Here is an 18770-nt window from a genome sequence, read left to right on the forward strand (position 1 = left end):
CGTCCAATTTTTTCTAGCGCTTTAAATATTTTGAACACACAAGACACCATGTTTCCACATTCCGAAAATTCTCAAATAATTACCAAAATTTTCGTTTTCAATTTTGATTCTTTTGCTGCAAGAAGGCAGAATTTTTTGTAATTCTTGAAGATTTTCGGAATATTGAAACATGGTGTTTTGTTTAGTCAAAATGTTTAAAGTGCTAGAAAAAAATAGAACAAAAAATAATCCCATCATGGAACGGATGTCAGAATATAAGATTTTTGTGAATTTATTGAGGTTTTAAAAAAAATGTCAATTTTTAGATAGTTTTGAATAATCGTAAAAACATAAACTTTGTAAAAAATAAGAAGTCCTTTTTTGTGACCAGAGAACCATACGAAAAATTCTGAAGCAAATCAAAAATGGCGAAGGAATATCATTGGTTGAGTTGACATGGAATGCCCCACATACAAGTGTGTCTGAATTTGTAAATACCTGATTTTTAACATGCAGTATCATCTAACATTTTTTATTTGTCTAAATTTTTTTTATCGCAAACCCACTCACAACGCCACTTTAATATATATCGATAGTAACTGCAATGATTTCGGTAATAGCTATTATAACAATACTGTCATCACCGATGATAATATCAACAGAAACAAATCAAGTTCACAAACTTTCGATTTCTAGCCTAAAGTACCATAGATACTGTTGCTAATTTATTAAAAGAATATCAACACACTTTTCGATTTGGGATTAATAGTTGAAGTTTATTCTTTTAAGTTACTTGTTACAGCAGGAAATATTAGCTGGCCAGAAAAATTTATTTTTGACACATCTTAATATAATAAAGATTAAAAAAGTTTCTTCTGATTAAATATCGGTTTTAAAAAGAATAAAAATAGTACGTGCCGTTATGGACATCACAAAAACATGTCGAAAATATAACACAACATTAGATTCTCACTCTTCTTAAACGTGTATATATATATATATGTGTGTGTGTGTGTGTAGGTGTGTGTACATATGTTATTTTTACTAATCCTAAAACAATGTTGTGGATCAGATGTTCAGTTATTGTTTCTTCTCTTACTTTAATCATTTGATTCGCAGGGTTGAACCAGTGTCAAATTCTCTAGACGTTATAATTTATTCAATAAACATCTATTAAAAAATGTGACGAGACGTGGTTTTGGTCTAGTATATAATAAATGTTGCATTAAAATTCGTAGGTTTGGCCACCACGTTTTATCTACATACAATATTTTTTTCAATTTATACAAATTGTTGGATGGCAAAAATAATGACACCTGCAACTATCTATCAATATTATTATCAAATATCGACTATCATTATAAATACGATAGATTTGACAGTTCAAAATGACCAGTTAAAACCAATAATTTATTTCAACTGATCGTTTGATATTTTCTGTTGACGCATTTTAGAATATAGGTATAGTGTTTATATTTCTAATGTGGAATAATTTTTCATATGCTCTTATCCGGTGATATTCACATACACTGACATACAAGACTCCGCTTTAAGATTGTAATCGCCTTACTTGCATTGTGATATAAATGAACTAAGGACGTCAGTTTAATCGAAGGTGTACTTACAGACATCCATTCCAATTGTTTCTCGCCAAAGATGTTCGAGAGTTGACGATTTTTATTATTTACTACAATGTGTTATGCTCAATCTATTCCGTTAAATATTATACATTTATTATACCTATATGCATATTGGGGTGTTTAAAAAAAAAAACTCTTTTTTACTTCGAAACAGGTTCAATAGTTTCGTGTAGGTATAAAAATATGTCCGTTAAAATTTGAACAATTAATATTAACAATAAGAGGTTGCGCATCGCACTTTTTTTATTTTCTGTAAGAATAACACGGTATAAATGGTTTTTGCTCCTTCTGATTTTTATAACTGGCTAACGATGTGACATACAGGAAATTCACAGACATATTTTTGTAAAGAATTGAATCCTCTATAAAAAGGGTCTGTCGTCATTTTACGATAAATCTACTCTTTCAAAAATTATTACACACCTAAAATAATTTTTGACCTCAAATAACTTTTAAAAGACTAGATTTATCATAAAATGCTAACGGACCCTTCTTGTAGAGTGTTTAATTCTTTACAAAAATGTGTCTGTGAATTTCCTGTACAACACATCGTTAGCTAGTTATAAAAATCAGAAGGAGCAAAAACCATTTATCCAGTGTTATTCTTATGGAAAATAGAAATCCTCTTAATGTTAATATTAAGACCTCAAATTTCAACAGGCATATATTTATGCCTGAACAAAACTTTTGAACCTATTACGAAGATAAAATTTTTTTTTTTTTTATAACACCCTAATGTATATACATACATATGTATACATATACTTACATATGTGTGTATATATATATATATGTACATGTGTATAATTATTTCTTTTTCTTTTTCTCTGAGTCTTACCCTAAGGCTTAAGTGCATCTCTCAATTCCAATGCTCTTAGATTATGTGGATACCAAAATTATTCAGGCTTGCTGCGACATCGTACACTACAGGCAACAACCATTTGTAGAATTTTTAGAATCATTGGATTAGGCCATGAAAATTAGTAGGTCAAAATGTGACGTGGATAGCCGCGAGTCAGGGTTGCAGGTAGGGTACATTTTCAGTGCAAAAAAACAGGTGTCATGCTGGTTCGATACATTTTTTTTAGATAAAATTTAGTAAAAACGTGTCAAGTTGGGCTCAATTTTTTATTGTATTTTTCATTGATATTAAAGCACACCTATACATATACGTATGTATAAATAATTTCATTCACGAGTTATTATCACTCCGAATGATAACTAATGTATTGAAAATTTTACCACACATAATCTCATCAATAGCCACAAGTTTTGTATCCTCAAATTTTTTCACAGAAACAAGTATTTGCTGTTCAATATTTTTTTTTTGGTATTCGTGATAAACAACTCGAAGAATTACATCATTTTCTGATAAGATAAATTTGCATTTTTATCAGAATGGTTGTAACATAGATGTTGACAGGGAGATTGTTCTCCTTGGCAACATTTTGTACTTTGCATCGAAAACGGATTGAGAATTCCAAGGTATTTATTACACAGTACACATGTACATCTATTAGATATATGTTTATATACATGTATGTACATATATTAGACATATGTGTATATATCGATAATTGAAAACATTTTATACGAGGGTACTTGAAGGAAATGTAAACAAAATTATCTAGTACCTTACACGTGGATTGTTGTATAACTTGGAAACACAAGAGTTAAAGTAATCTGAGTCTTTATGAAATCAAGCAAATTCAAAACGTATATCACATCTTATTTTCAATTTGCAGTTGGTGACATTTGATGAGATCATATTTGGTTTAAGAGTTTGCCCAACATTGAACTTGCATGTTGTGATCATCATGTGAAATAACTTCATGAAATGTAAATCAATGAAGTATGTATATTTCAGGTCAGTGGGAAAAATTTTCTTCCACAACTGCATCTAGTGCAATCAGTTAGGGTGGATTTTGAGATTTTGCATTACTTCTTCTATAATCTACAAAAGTTAAGATGACGTAATAGCTTTGTTTGTATTGAAAAATTATTATCACACATGCCCCTATTTTCACTTATACATCATCATCATCACTAATTATTAAGAATTCATTATCGTTTAATCAAATTAATTTGGCACAGCATTATCAACGGATTGTCTTTATGAATACGCTCCAGATAGATAATGCTTTTTGCAGCCAGACTGACAGTTCCCCATCTCTAAAAATTTGAATATACACTTATTTTTAAGTCAAATTTAGAAGACCAGTATCTAATTGTAAGACATGATGTTTGGATTTCTCGCAAGTTGATGTTCAATATTCGGCAGCGACGTAGATGAGCAATCAAATTTTCAAGGAATTAGTAGATAATTTAATGCCAAAATGGAGGTAAACTAATGTTTCTCACGACTCGAGATAATTTAATGAAAAAATTTATTACAGCAGTTGAATGGATATCAATGTCTATGAATTAAAATTTGTACCCACTAACCAATACAGTACATCCAATCGCCAGGCACAAAACACTTTATTTGTAGATCGTGTTGAACGTAACAGTACTTATATAAATGAGCGTTTGCTATTACGAGCTTAGTGGCATTTCGGTGTGAGTTAACATGACGCGAAAATTCGGCAAATCAATAGGCGTTGAAAGTGCTTTTTGCCGAAATAATTGCGAAATGTAGTATGGTTGGACTATAGAGTGCGTATACTTGAATGCACTAATTATGCGAAATGTTACATGATTATTACCCGTTTGAGGATACTGGCTTATGCAAATCAATTGAGCGTTAAGCGCTGTTTATATCAGGCCCGCGGTTGTCTCCAGAGCTGTGATAGATCAGGATATAGTAGAGCAGATTATCGAATTATTCATTTTCAAGGTATAGGGTCAACAGGGCAGTCTTTTGAACACCACAGGGTTATGGGAATCACAGTCTACATTGAACCGCTACGACACCATCTCGTGCCATCCACTGCCATTTGATGAACTACTTTCCGGCGCTGCTAAAAAATCAAATGGGTCACGATATTAATTGACGAATCACGTGAAAGCATCACTAGATGAAAACCAACTGTATATCCACGCAATTTAACGGAGCAATGATCTCGTACATATTTGCTGCTCGAGTTGTGACGTTAATCAAAAATTAACTTAGAAGATATGGATATATTTTGTTGGTCCTTAAAATGGGCTTGTCTGAATTTTATCCGAGAAAATTGTCCAAATTGGCTTCAAACTGATAAATGAAAATCTGTGCCAGAGAGCAACTCTGTATTCAAATTACAAATTGGCACCTGTAAGCACAAGTTGTTTCTTATCTGAATAACACTGATTTGTTGGTTTTTTTGAGTCATTCTTTTTCTCCGACTTCAGTTAGCGTTAGAAGAATCTAAAATTTATATGCATCTAATGTATATTGTGAGTAGATACCGGTTGAAAAAAATTTCAGTGACTCCTGATGTAATATTTGATATGACTATACCTTTGATTTTCATTTAATTGAGGAGGTACGACGAGTAGATAGCTGAAAGAGTGGGTGCATTTTGCGAATTTTTACATCGAAAACCAATTACTTAGTTCGAGTGGGGTACATCGATTAAGCTGTTTTTGATATAGCGTGGGTGCCACAAAAAGTCTCACCAAACAAAATGGTTAACGTAATTGTTGACACCAATACTACCTATTAATTTATTCTAATATAAAAAATGTTGATGTAGCTCGGTGGGCATCCTTTTAATTGAAATAAACTCTGATCAAATTGTATATTAGATTGTCGAGTTATAAATTCCCAAAATCGCCCACTTTTTCAGGCATTGACTCATTGTTGCAGGCGCCTCCAAAAGTTTCATCAGCTGGTATTGATAATATAGCTTGGATTCATATGATTTGCGAATTTTTTAAATGTTGACTACGCAGGTACAGATTATTTTTACTAAATTCATTTGAAGCCGATTTAGAAACTGGCCTGTTTAAAATTCACTGTGACCCGTTTTTAGGGTCAGCTATTACAGACACTTCGAATTCAATCAGAATTAGTTCTCAGGTTGATTATGTACTTCGACTCTTTCTTTTCTTTTCGTCAGGAAGCACAGATTATTTACAAAGCAGATATACGATACATGGATAAACGAGCTTGTGCTTCGTACTTTTCTCAGATACGCTAATGACTACTTAATTAGAAAGTAATTAGAAAAGTTCCTCAAGCTCATCTGGACTCACCAGTCTTCACACTATCTGACCTTTCTGGGGTAGAGGGTCGGGGCCCCCATATCCGTACCGTACAGTCATCGGAAACAGAAGCCATCATTTGATGATAGACAGGATTCCAAGATACGCAGTTAACGGTTCTACTATGGCCTACCAGTGTAGCTATAGGTGATTCTCTCTTTATGTGCCAAACGTAGACTTTGTTATCTACAATCATTAGTTGACAGTAAATAAATGTTTCAATAGGCTAGTTATAATTTTTGTCTGAATTTCGAAAATATTTGTACGAATTATTGCACTTGAAAGGTGTTACTTTCACTGACAATAAATCATATTTGCATATTAATTCTACATACTAATAAATGTAAATTTAATATGAAATTGAAATCTGAACATTTTGCAAAACCCTTGGCATCGTTATTCGTGATTTTCCCGAATTGTAATTTTTACTCGATTTGCACAATTTTGTGATTTTTAATTCACCATCAACAAACCTTCGCTTCCAGAGGCAACAAAATCTTGATTAATACCACCAAAGCAGCTGTGTATTGTAAAATGTCCTTGCGTGACACCTTGGAACCTCCTTACAAGGCAACGATCTTGCAGATCCCAGAGATGAACGCCTTGGTTCGCTACATTCAGTAGAGCAAGTCGGTCAGACTTATTCACACTGAAGGACATTACCGGATGGTCTTCTTGCAGTCTATAAGGATGTTTTTATTTCTTACTTGGATACCAATATTGGTCATTAAGCAATATGTAAGCATATTTCTACGAAAGAAAAACCACCGAAGATGGTCATGATCGTTCATTTTTTAGAAACTGAGGTAAAGTTTAACGCAAGAAATAAATGGTAAGTATAACAAGTGCAATAAATTAGTATGCTGATCAAGTATTGTGCCAATAAACAGTTGTTAAATTCCAATTGGACGGATACTTATGATGATACTTACACTGTGAAGTCGCACAGATCGTCGAAGTTATAGCCACGTATGCGGTAATGTGAATCAGCTGCTAGAACAGTTTTTCCATCACTTTTGCACCATAAACACTTTACTCGAACACCTTCCCATGAGTCGATAACATTGCCTTCCATATCCTGTAAACAAACGTAGAAGTTATGATAAATACAATAGTGCGTTGCAGTTTGAAAGATATAACAAACACAGGCACGACCAAAGTGAACGGGTAGTTAAGAACTCTCAGGATGCATGTTAAAAATCTTATTCCGATTTTTTAAATTTGTGAGCAAATTAAAAGAATGTTGAAACTTACACATTGATAAAATTGACCTCGCAGCCCTCCAGTAACAAATTTATTGGCATCACGATGCCAGGCGCATGCAGTCAAGGAATCCTCTGGGCTTTGAGTCAACTTCACTCGAAGTTCACAGTCAGGTGTTTCGACACTCCAAAGCCAAAGTTCAGGGCAATCTTCAGGTCCGCAAGCAATTAAATGACTGCTGTCAGGGCTCCACGCAATTAGTGCCACTCCGTAAGAGTGTCCTTCCAGAGTCTTTCTATGCGTCACAGTTAAGGTGTCCTATAATATAGTAATATTTTATACATAGAAAAGTTCAATCCTTTATAATTTTCTAACAAACATTCCACAATTCGAATTGTTGTGGTGTAATTCGATTACAGTTTTATTCATACCGAGCAGTGATACTTTGAAATATAATGAAGTGAATATAGCGGCGAAAGTTTTCATAGATTAGATGTAACTTAGTGGCTCTTCATAACTCGTGTTATATAGTCAGCCATAATAAAGATATTCATTTTCAGTTCATTACTATGAGCTCTAGTACGTGTATTAAGTTCATAATATGCAGTGTAACATATGTAACAAACAAATGCGTTCATCTAAGGAGGTAGATCTGAGCAGATATCTGATAATAAATGGGTTAATTTTGGGAATATTTACTCTACAACTATTCATTTAATACAATGTGTAGAATTGGTTTTTAATTTTTTGTATTAAAATGTAGGTGCATCAAGGTACGTTTACAAATTTTGTTTACAAAAAGAATTGTTTTTTTTGCCAGTCAAGGCTAATCGTCTCTCATAGTCTGCGGTAACAATTATTCCTCATTGTTAGCTGATCTGAAACACAAAATCCGAATTAAAAAATTATACAGTGAGCATTCTTCCTTTTCTATAAATTAAAATTTCAACAAATTGACAACTAGTTGTATTTTGGGTTCGATATTTGGTCAAAAATTTTCAAATTTTCATTAAATTGCAAGAATCTTTAGGATCATTGGTAATAACATCGACTGTTGAAAAACATTGTCTTCAATTTGTAGTAAAGATTAAGCCGTCAGGATAACATAGTCACTAGTTTTGAAAACTACATGTTCAAAAAATCAAGAGTTTGACAAACATTGATGTGTAAGAAAATTAAGCCATTTTTTTACTTTACCTTACCTTACCTTAGTCAGCGATTCTAAGGTTACAAAATCATTCCTCGGCTAGGCTCGCAGCATTTTCAGTAGTAAATTGATTGTTTGTGCTGAGTAACTTGGTTACACGACACGTTCTGCGCTCCAAAGCCAACTTTACAAATGCATTTTGCATCCTTCACAGTAGTACTTCGCAGTACCGTTCAGAGTTCCACTGAACATTGATACCCGAGGTGTCCACAACTTGAAGATAGCATTTAGTTTCCAAGTCTAACAAATGTGCTGCAATGTTAGTGTCAAAGTTGACAATATTTGCACATATGATCTGTTTTGTGTGCTATCCACCAATTGTTGTAGTTGAAGGTCTTATTTATATTTTGAGTATGTCGTCCAATGCAGCATTGTAATAAATTCATAGAATCACTGGAAAAGCTTCAGCAAAATTTAGATGAAGAGTAAATTTATGGCGATAGCTTTTCAATGTGTCTGCAGTCTTTGCTTGCCGCTGTAAATACCACGAAATGCTCTCCGAAGAGTCATGTAAAAAAAGATAACCACAAAAAAGCTTTCATCTTTTGCACAGAATCACTTTTTCATCTTATTGTGAAATTGTATTACATAGTATTTGTGTCGATCCATTTCTATGTTAATTTTCCTTGTACTCCAAGTCTTGTTGGTTTCTTTCTGTAAATTGGAAGCTTCATACCAGTGCGCTTTCAGCTGCGTCCAACACACTTTTTTTTGACAATTCTGTATAACTCTTCGTTTACACCATGTGCCATTTTTAAGTACAGCTAATCCGTTTATTTATATGACTTATTGCCTCTGCTGATATTTTTTTTTCTTCCTGCGCACTTGTCGATGAAATCACATCACGTATTCACTCAAAAGCAGCTATATGTAATTACATCGTCGGTTGACTGAAACATTGGTATTGTTAGATCTCAGAGTCCACAAAATTTTTTCTCAATCCAACGCCCATCAATCATATAGCAAAAATAAATTTTGTGTGTATTTCATTTGAGCTTCATATGTTAAGACATGTCGGTACACTTTTGACCTCACACGACAGATACGGAATTTTAACTTCTGTTAATTTCATGTGTTGACTAATAAATAAGAAAACTGCTATGAAATATAGCAGAATGTATTTAATATTGTGGTTCATGCTTGTTTCAAAATCACATGCATTTCGCAGTTATTTTATGTCAATTTTTGTTTTTGATTGGCTATTCCAAATTTCTGTTGACGTTGTAATTGTCTTGGAATTTTGTACTTCAGGATAATACTTTTTATCAACAATCCATAATTTCATTCGAGTCTTTCAAATTATCACATCACACAAAATCACGAGTCACGCTCACTGCTGCACAGTAGATGACAAACTGAGTTACGTGTTCCTTTTGAAACAAATGGTACAATCTTTAAACGAAATTTCAAGAACAAGTGGTCTGAAATTGTACTCCGACCTGATGAAAAGCGGACTGCTTTAGTAACTTACTCATAACTTTCAGAATTAGTCACATTGCAACATAAAATTAAATACAATACTCTTAACACTTTGAACTTCAAGTAAAAAATCTTTAAAACAAAATCTCATCGGATGTACCTCCTTAAAAGAAATATCTATTACTGGTTTGGTGGTATTATAAGTTTGTTTAAAATCTAGTCAAGTAAACTCAACCCACCAAATGCTGTTATTGATCAGATGACGGGTTCAATATACTGTGTAATATGATTCAGTCTCTATATGCATTCGGATATACCCAAGCGCCGTGAAAATCTATGTTTTACTTACAGGACAAACATCCCATACATTGACGGTTGTGTCTTTGGAACCAGTGGCAAGCTTAAGACCATCTGGGGAGAACTTGCAGTACCATACTTCGTCACAGTGGTCATTAAGTACCTGAGTTGTGTGACATGGGAATTGTTCCTTACTGCAGTTGTGGTCCACCAGTAGAGACACACTCTCTAAATTTGTCTAAACGAAATAAGTCACGATGATAGCTCGTTAACACACGATTTTTGGTCTTTTAGTTTGAAGATGTGCCAGAAAAATATGTGAATTATTTTTTAACACTTGTCCAAAGGCCAATTAACATTGATTCTTTCAATATATACTTACAAATGTCTGGATTTTTGTTGTGATTCACGTAAATTTGATGATCGCATTGTATTCAAAGTCTTATTTTACACATTCAGTAACTTTTTAAATAAATTCTATTTTAGTTATGTTAATTACCTGTGTCTGAGTAATGTGGTATGTACATTGTTGATTTTGCATTTCCACAGCTTGGCAGAGCAGCGAGTGCAAGCGACGTGGCGGAAGCATAACAGAAGGTGGTAGATACCTTTGCAGTCGGTCCATTAAGGCAGCTCTGGAGGCTGGACCTTTACCGTCCCAACCAGCCCGTGTCTGTAAAAAAACACACATACAGAAAAGAGCCTGAGAATAGTATACGGCAAAGACAACATTAGTGTTCTTAGATTTGTACTTTGTTCAACGTGTTTTATATTTTTACCTGTAGTTCATCGCGTCCACTGCACATCATAAAAGCTGAGAGCTGATGAACACGCCCAGTATTATGTCCAAGAGGAGTGAGTTCGTTACGTAGAACTTGTAAAGCTTCTAAAACCAAACCCTCCTCCAAATATTCGAGGTATTTTTGTTCTAGCAGCAAAAACTTCATTTCCTAAATAAAAGTAAGGTAGAATTCAGTATATTATGCACTTGTAGATTGAGTAAATTGACAAGATTAGGTTTTTACTACGTCATTAAATAGCAATGTTCCCACCACAAGACTCTGACTGGATCCATGTAGAAACGACTTCAGTTCATTAAGGTCATGATCTGCTTTATTCCAATCACCATCCATTACATGTTGCCTGAATTTTGCTGCAGAAGGATGATCAAGGCGACATCCGGACTCTTGCATGAGCAGATCGGCTGTACGACTAAAAACGATTATGCGACAATATTAAAGCTTACAGAAACGAATACAATTGTGCGTTACAACTGATTCTGGCAAGCATTGGAAACATTTCGACATTTTTTTTTTTTTTTCAGAAAAAGAAAGGACTGAAAATGACTATTGGGAATCAATCAGTGCATGTTTAAAGAAGGTGTATCTTATAAATAATTCTCCTTTAATTAGGATTATATTTATGATTTTGATCATGTATGACGAGATTGATAGCTAATTCATAAATAATAATTTTTCATTTTGTTGCATCATTTGAAAATCACTAAGTATATGTATCGTAAGATGTAACATTGCTTTAGAGCAAGACTAGTAGATGTCCAAATATTCAAACTTGACATTCCATTTCAATAAAACTGCTTGTAAATGTACAAAATAACTGCAAGCAATGATGAGTGGGGAAACCAGTCTGTCGTTGTTAAATTGTCACTTGTGAAAGTTGAAATTTGGTTAAGAATAACACAAAGAACCATGTAACATTGAATTAAAATTTATCATTGGTATATAAATGTCCAATTCACACATTGAAATCGTCTTGATGTTATAATATACGTATAACAGAAAGGTATTCACTATAGACTTGATACTATAATTAACCTTCTTCCATCTAATAATAAAATGCAATACAGATATGTCTGCAGCAGAACACTTCTTGGTGTAAATACAGACAAGTCGGAAGAAGAATCTGAGGAAACATGTCCTTCAATATTGATAAGTTTCTATGATACGGAACAAACATGTTTTTTCTTCATTGACAATGTTATTCAAGAAGTGGCCTTATTGTTCTGATAGATGGTGAGTAATTAATGATGACTATAAATACATACTACATTTCCCACTGAATATTGGTGAAAACAAAATTGCAGCATCATTTTGATAACAAATGGAAGAAATTCAATACTTTTAAATCTGGTGCAGTTTTGTTTTAATTTGGAAGAAGAAGTTTGGTGAAGATGAAATACCAAAAAAGGCTGATGGTCTAGTTGCAGAGAAACATTCATACCTGAGTCTGTTGAAACAGTAGTTAATTACTTTTGTCCAATATATTTCAGTGCAAATAATAAAACACACTACATTATCATTTTTTGTCAGACAGAAAATGTTCTATTTTTATACAACCTTACTAACATTCATTTACAAAATAGATCAAAAAGTTTTTAGTTAAAGGAAACACGTATCATATAATTAAAAATTTGTATGGTTTCTTACTCTGGATTCTCACCAAAATCTCAAACTTATCTACAAATCATAATGCAATGGATAAAGTAAAGTACTATATACTGATCAGAAAAATTGTTTTGTTTTAACAATTGGCAAGTTGTCTTGAAATTTGTTAATACTACACTCTAGAATCCAAGCAAATATTTTGCGATGCATTGCAATTAGCAAAACTAGAATCTTTATGAATCTACATATGAAAAAATACTACATTATTTCAAGTGGTATTAGCAGAAATAATATCATGCAGTGTTGACTATTATCAAACTTGTTTGTTTTTGTTTGCTAACTGACAGCAAGCAATATTTGATTAATACGAGCAATAACGATATACAGTGGGGACAATAAAGGGTAAATAATACTTTATTACACCAACTGTTTCTGTACCAATTTTAGTGCGTCTGGTGTTCTAAGAAGTTGAAGCTTCTAGTGTTAATATAACAAGTAGAATAGGTGAAAGAAATTCCGTCACTGCAACCATTGAAGGTACACTGGATGGTGAAAAATCATGAGCATACAATTATTATTTGAGTGAATCATTCTTTTTAGCCATCCTTTTAACCTTAAACAGTTAAAGCAACTGAAATTAATGTAGATATTTTGTTGTGTTAATGTTACGACGTCAATCTTATGGTTTTTTAAGTACCTTACAATGTTTAGAATGCAAGCCAATTATTAAGTAATCAATCGATAGATAATATTCTATACAGGCAGATTAAATAACTTTCAATTTTAGGTTTCAGGATGATGCAATAGATAGAAATAACAGCTATGAACTGAAATGAATAAATATAAATTTAATTCGAATATTCACGAAATTGCTGTATTGCCAATATTACACGGTTTCTATATGACGTTAAAGATGATTAGTTTTGTTTTCAACTAACTTGGCTACTTTGCACTATTGCCAGAATAATTGTGAATTCAACTTGTCTATTGTTTCATAAAATTATAGAATTACTAATAAACGCAAATTCAAGGGGTTCCTCAAGTTTTATGATTAGGAAAGTAAATTCTCTAAGAATATCAGAATCATTGGAATTAGTGCAGAAACGTCTAAGCTGAATAAGCATTATATACTTTATAATAAGTATTCTTTGTGTCCAGATATTTAGGAGTAAATCAGGAGGGCAAATGATGATCTTGTAAACTGCTTTTCAAGCAAGACAAAACTATCATAAAAAAATGAACATACTCAAGTCCAACTGTCTTCAGATGTTGACCAATCAGTCGTACAATGTCTTGATTTGTTTTGTCCATAACTTTTGGCGTCTCCGAAGCTCTGTTTGCCTCTCTATTCATACTATTTAGATCACTGTCAGGTCCTAGTGTTATGTTGCCGTTACTATGTGGGCCTCCAGAGTCTGCGGAAGCTCCGTTTTGCTGAGGCCCGGGCGGTGCAGATACACCATTAGATGCCTGCTGCATGGTGCTGCAAAATTAACATGAAATAATATTTACCATGCAAAAGGTCTTTTGTTATATCGGCAATGGTCAAGTTTCTTTTGACCAGATTTTAAGATCTACAAATTAAGTAATTTAATAGGCACAATTTGTAAGCATCGCGATTTTGATATGGCCACAAATTATTTTGCGAAATTAATTAGTCAACATGATTTTAAATGAATGTGAATTTGCGCATATTGCTGACAAGTTTTCGCAGAATGATACAGCTTTTATTATCCAATTGTAAACTTCCACCACGAAACAAAGAGACTTGGATCATACATATTTTCTTTGTCTTCAAGTAACACGTAATTTATCACAGACGTCTGACTGTCGATTGTTGAATGTTAGTTAACAAATTCAATGCAATGTTGTAATGCAATGATGCTACAGCAACTTCAAATAGAAAAAAATGTTAGGAGAAATATGTGGGGTGTAATTTTTCGTTTTCGCAGCGTGAAGTGTCGCAATTTCCATGAATCATTTCAGGCATTGACAAGTTTGCGAAGATAACTTAGAGGTTTACATTTGAAATTAGTGGGTATCGAACGACAAAGACTTCTCATCGGACAGAATGACAACTCCACAGGTTAGACCCTGTTAACGGTAGTCGGAGAGTGCATATCTTTGGTCATTGTATATCAAGAATAGAAACCGATTTATAGGCCAAGCTTGCAGAGTAGGATTGATGGGAGTGAAAACTGTAGGGTAAGAAATTTTGTGCCATGTCATAAAAAAAAGTAGGTTACTTGTCAAAAGTTTAATACTGATAATATTACGTGGAGAGTAGTAGTGAGCGAACAGGGATGAAACTTGAAACGAAAATTAATGGACGATGAACGAGCGGGGCAGTCGGCGAGGCGACGACGATTACCGAAAATTTTCCATCTCTAGGCTGGAGTGGAGCTCGTCCGCTGGTCTTACGGTAGCCGAGAGAGAACTACGGGACCTTTTGCGCGGTGGCGGAGCGAGTCCACCGTCGTCCGACTCGCCGCTCGAGGCCAGGCTTGTTCACGTACCACCCCGTTTTTCACACAATTATTATCGCTCGTTTCGTTGGTGGGGCAAAGCACGGAGCCACGATTGTACGAAAATTGCAATTTGCCCCCTTTCCTGCGCGATGCTGCACCAGCGGGGCTGTACAGCGATGGGAAAAAAAGAAGAATTAGGATTCTTGTACGCCTGCCAAAACGGACACGAAGTTACGAACAATGACTGCCACCAGCTGATACTTGTTTAGATCGTCGTTCACGTCACTCTCCTACTCGACAGTCGTTCTGGGAGGCGGTTAGGTGGCCCCGCTAGCTGTTCGAGCTTCCATATTTCGCAGCAGAGCGAGCTTCGTGGTCTGCTTGCTGCTTGTTTGACGAATATTCATGCCGCTAGATGACGCTGGTAAGGTACAGGCAAAGGCGGGTGAAACGGATCGTAGCGCTGGTTCGTACCCACTTTCTTATCCCTTGAGAGAATGTGCTATTCTTTTCAATCTGGATTCAGTTGGTCAGGATTCTGATGCAGTCAGTCCTTACCGATTGAGTGAAATGTCACTTATTTCGGGTATAATCGACGTCTACGCATCCCTGATGCGAAAACACCACGGCCAGCGCAATCCTACGTGCAATGCCGAATACAAATATCCAGAAAAAGTTTTGTGTAACGCAACAATGACGCCAAAGAAATGTGTTCCTGTAATTGAATTACCAATTATTGCAGGAATACATCTCCCAGTTTTCTTTTCGTATGGAAAAGAAGTTTTTGGACGTTTTTGTTCAGCATCGCGGGTAGAATTGCGCTGAACGCGGTATGTTTAAGTCAGTGCTATATAGGCTTTGATAAGATAAGTCATATGTCGTGACGTTGTCCTCGGTCGGTAAGGACTAAGTATGGAATTTTCTTAACCCGTCGTCTGCACACCTCCACCACGACCTGTCCACTGTGCATTGGATCAATCTGACTGCACACAATATTCGGCTTGGAATATCTCGGTAAGTTCGAACTTTGCTTAACAAAATTTAGAGATATTTTTTGTAGTAAATTGATTAAACTTTAAGTTTATGCATTCAGATTTTCAAAAATAAAAAATTTTGCTATTGGAAAACGTGCTTGAAGTTGATAGTACCGCTCAGCACTATAGTACAGAGAAGACTTTGGGGTCAAAATGACCGCATGTGTAGACCAAGAGTTGATAGCGTTATTTTATTATCGATTGGGTGTTTGTTAGTAAACTCATTATGGGCCTTAATTCCCGTGTGAATTAAAAATAATAACGTTTAAGCGGCGAAAATGTATCGTAAACTAAAAGTAAACCATTTCTTGCAAAGTAAGAAGTCTACATTTTTCTGAAACTTGTCAGAAATTTCTTGCACTCAATAACCTGTTAAATTCAAGGATATCTAGAAATTCAGAAAATGTATTTTCTTGTGCCAGTGATTGAACAATATATTGATATTTTGACTTAATGATTTACTTGGCAACAATTTCTTTTGTAAATCTTCAACGGAGATTTTCTACAAAGAATCTTTTTTCATAGCAAATCAAGACTCGAGTACTACAGATACTCCCAAATCATTTTCTAGTTGCCGTTACCAGCAGATTGTATAAAGAAACATAATTTTGTACCAATCTAAACAACTCCTGCAGTCATTCCTGAAAAAAAATTTATTGCAGTCTCATACCTGCAGGTTTTTCATATTATATGCTGTCTAGTTGGAAAACTAGGGAATATCTGCTGAAGTTTTTCAACACAATATCTTGTATTACAGAATTTGCTGTCAGATTCGCATTCACATAAGGACACAGTTGATTGAACCCAGAAAAATGTGTACTTAGTTGATTGAGATTAATCCCATTTCATTTATTTTTTTTCTTTTCATATGAAAAAAAAAATCTGAAAGTTCCCCGCGATCCGCACCGGATTTCCTGTCGATCCGGTATGGAAGAAGTTAAAACAAATGATTCATTTAACTGACCTTCATTCTAGAGCCAGCTTAAGAACTTCCCGATGCGTTTCGGGCCCATAAGATAATAACAAATTGACGGGTTCTATAAAAACAGACGTATTTCGGCGCGTTGGATATTACGCACGTATCTCAAAAGATGCGACAAGTTGTGTATACAGCTTTATACACGCATGCTGTAGCATTTTTTCAAATACGTCTGTTCTAGTTTCCTAACAAAATACGTCCGTTTTATCCAACCCCCTGAAATACGTCTGTTCATGATCGATAAAGTCTAAAACTTAGTGAGTTCATAATTAAAGATTGAGACCAAAATCATCCGCAACCGTTGATTCGTCGTCCAGATATCGTCGTACAAAAAACACGCGCCTACACATAAACATCCAGGCGTCCATGGAAACTCAACTTTTCATTTTCGGGGTGATCGTAAGAACTTCCCTAATTACTTTTGTCGTTAAAAAAAGATACTGGAAATTATAAAATAGTAGGTATATTATGTAACGGAAGTATATTTTACGCGTTTTTGCATGCGTGTTTTCGGTACATAAAGTACCCGTTGCTACACTGCGCGCATGCGCATTCGCTGACAAATCGAAAGCGCGTAAAATGCTTTTCTCATATAAAACTACCGTGTGCGCCACGGAGATACGATCCTTCTACCCCTCACGTATTTGCATTTATTCGTTTTCAACTCGCGCCCGCGCTCGCCTACGACTCATATCGCAAACCTACGTTCGGCGTTCAAAAATTGTATTTGCTCCCATGATTGCCAACATACTATTGTGCCACGAGTGCGGAAAGCGGAATATTTCCGATGATTGTGAAGTTTGCAGCGTGAGCTGCAAAGGCAAGTACTGCATTCATACGAACGCTGGTGCTGCAATTGCTCGAGTATTAGTGTGAACACTGCATAAGCCAAGGCGAGCGTCGTAATCGCGCGAGTCAGATATCGCCCATTCGCACCTGTGATACACGCTATTTTTCCCAACACCTGTGAAGGAAAGTTTCATTTGAGAAGCAACGAGGGTGCTACTGAGAGCGCGTAAAACATTTAGATTTTATATCGCACTGGTAAATCAAGCTGTATGTAAAAATTGATAAAAACAAAAGGTTTATTCCAATGAGACGGCTATTTTCCGAACAATTTTTTTGCACTGATCGTAGTAATCTGCCGCTGGTTCTAAAAATCTGATGAATTTCTTCAAGCCATGTGAATATCTTTACTCAGATTATTACTGGGGTTGCAAATGTCAGTTTGGTTTGCATCTGGCGGCTAATTGTTACCGTCTTGTCTATTTACCACTACATTTAATAATTCTTCGGGTAATACAAGGAAATAGTTGGGTTAAATTTGTGCGTTTTACCACTAAGGATGTTCATGAATTAAAAATCAATAGTTTTTCGTAAATCAGGAAAATTATCGTGCTAACTAACATATTAATTTGAATAATTCTCATATTTAAATATACAACCGCTCTGCATGCGTACGACAACAGTTCACTGCAGTGCTCTAATTGTTATGTTTTTTTCGGTAGCGTTTTATTTCCACAACTGATATATAGTGCACGAAACTTACATCAAATTCTTCTTACCCTAATTTTGCCTCATTTTAGTAATAAAAAACCAAACTAGATGAAAGATTAATTACTACAACCGTAAAGTGTTCTCGCAGTTCCGTATCAGAGGTGCTTTTTTACTTTTTAGTCTCTGACCGAGTTGCACCTATTGTATGCTATTGTGTAATACTGTACGTGGATTGGAAGGTATGGGAATACGAAGAGGGAATAAATAATTAATCATACAATATCGATGGTCAGGTTGAAGGTTTGATTAATGAATGTGATAACGATAAATAATACTGCGTAATGACACAGGTATGTATGTAATACACATATATGTATGTATTTTGTACATGCAAGTATAAGTATATTATACTGCGCTTGTTCGAGATCACTGTGCGTAAAGAACTCGTTTTTAATTG

At 34.7% G+C, this 18770-nt stretch overlaps 1 protein-coding gene across 6 annotated transcripts; it reads right to left on the minus strand.

Annotated features, from left to right (window-relative positions):
- Window positions 1–734: 734 nt before the first annotated feature.
- Window positions 735–15159, minus strand: LOC124299890 (WD repeat-containing protein 26). 6 transcript variants are annotated; one of them, XM_046753311.1, is made up of 12 exons: window positions 15043–15159; window positions 14707–14969; window positions 13582–13818; window positions 10983–11142; window positions 10710–10880; window positions 10430–10603; window positions 9983–10168; window positions 7059–7325; window positions 6737–6882; window positions 6278–6486; window positions 5796–5990; window positions 735–4579 (listed from the first exon to the last, which is right to left on the minus strand). In XM_046753311.1, exons 2-12 carry the CDS (start codon window positions 14718–14720, stop codon window positions 4524–4526), a joined length of 1815 nt encoding a protein of 604 aa, XP_046609267.1. In that variant the 5' UTR covers window positions 14721–14969; window positions 15043–15159; the 3' UTR covers window positions 735–4523. The 6 variants fall into 6 exon arrangements, with proteins under 6 accessions (XP_046609267.1, XP_046609272.1, XP_046609271.1 ...); XM_046753316.1 differs by having other exon boundaries at window positions 735–4576; window positions 5816–5990; window positions 14707–15136; XM_046753315.1 differs by having other exon boundaries at window positions 5816–5990; window positions 14707–15136.
- Window positions 15160–18770: the final 3611 nt, after the last annotated feature.

Source organism: Neodiprion virginianus, chromosome 3, assembly GCF_021901495.1.
Source record: "Neodiprion virginianus isolate iyNeoVirg1 chromosome 3, iyNeoVirg1.1, whole genome shotgun sequence".
Classification (NCBI taxonomy): domain Eukaryota; kingdom Metazoa; phylum Arthropoda; class Insecta; order Hymenoptera; family Diprionidae; genus Neodiprion; species Neodiprion virginianus.